The following is a 698-nucleotide window of genomic DNA, read 5'->3' as shown; positions in this document are numbered from 1 at the left end:
GCAGGAGACGCTGCAGCAGCAGCTGGCCAGAGTGAAGCAGTCCAGACACCGCAGCGCCATCGCCATTAAGAGCGCAGAGGCCGCAGTCCAAAGCGTAGGCTTTAGGGTTTAGGGTTTAGGGTTTAGGGTTTAGGGTTTGGGGTTTAGGGTCTAGGGTTTGGGGTTTAGGGTCTGGGGTTTGCGGCTCAGGGTTTAGGCTTTTGTGGACTTTGCTGCTGCTGCTGCTGCTGCAGATGCGGGAAGCTCGGCCAGAGGCTAAGGTGTACAGGCAAATAGCCAGGCTGTAGGCCTTGCTGCTGCTGCTATTGCTGCTGCTGCAGCTGCCGCTGCAGCATGTGCTGCTGCAAGATCTGCTGCTGCTGCTGCTATTGCTGCTGCTGCAGCACGACTGCCAGCAGCTGATTTTGCTGTTAGCGCTTGCGTTCTGCCGCTGCGGTGCCGTTGCTGGCACTGCTGCTGCTACAGGGTCTGCTGCTGCAGCTGCTGCTGCTGCTGCTGCTGCTGCTGCTGCTGTTTGTTTTTAGCTTTGTTTTGGAGCCCCGAGGCTCTCTTATAGAAGACATGAGGGAAAAGGCAAAAGAGACTCAGGCGGGAATGGCCCACCTCGCGGTAAGCAGCAGCTAGCCACAGCTAGCCACAGCTAGCCACAGCTAGCTACAGTAGCTAGCTGCAGCTAGCCACAGTAGCTAGCCACAGCT

The 698-nt window shown here is 57.6% G+C and overlaps 1 protein-coding gene across 1 annotated transcript; it reads left to right on the top strand.

Annotated features, from left to right (window-relative positions):
• Window positions 1–524: 524 nt before the first annotated feature.
• Window positions 525–624, top strand: ETH_00039700 (uncharacterized protein; the record flags this gene model as incomplete). Its single annotated transcript, XM_013374421.1, has 1 exon — window positions 525–624. A coding segment is annotated over one exon (100 nt), but the record flags the coding sequence as incomplete, so codon positions are not given.
• Window positions 625–698: the final 74 nt, after the last annotated feature.

This window comes from Eimeria tenella, genomic scaffold, assembly GCF_000499545.2.
Source record: "Eimeria tenella Houghton genomic scaffold, Eth_scaff2015, whole genome shotgun sequence".
Lineage (NCBI taxonomy): Eukaryota > Apicomplexa > Conoidasida > Eucoccidiorida > Eimeriidae > Eimeria > Eimeria tenella.
The sequence above is the reverse complement of the archived record's forward strand: the minus strand, read 5'-3'. Positions and strand labels throughout refer to the sequence as shown.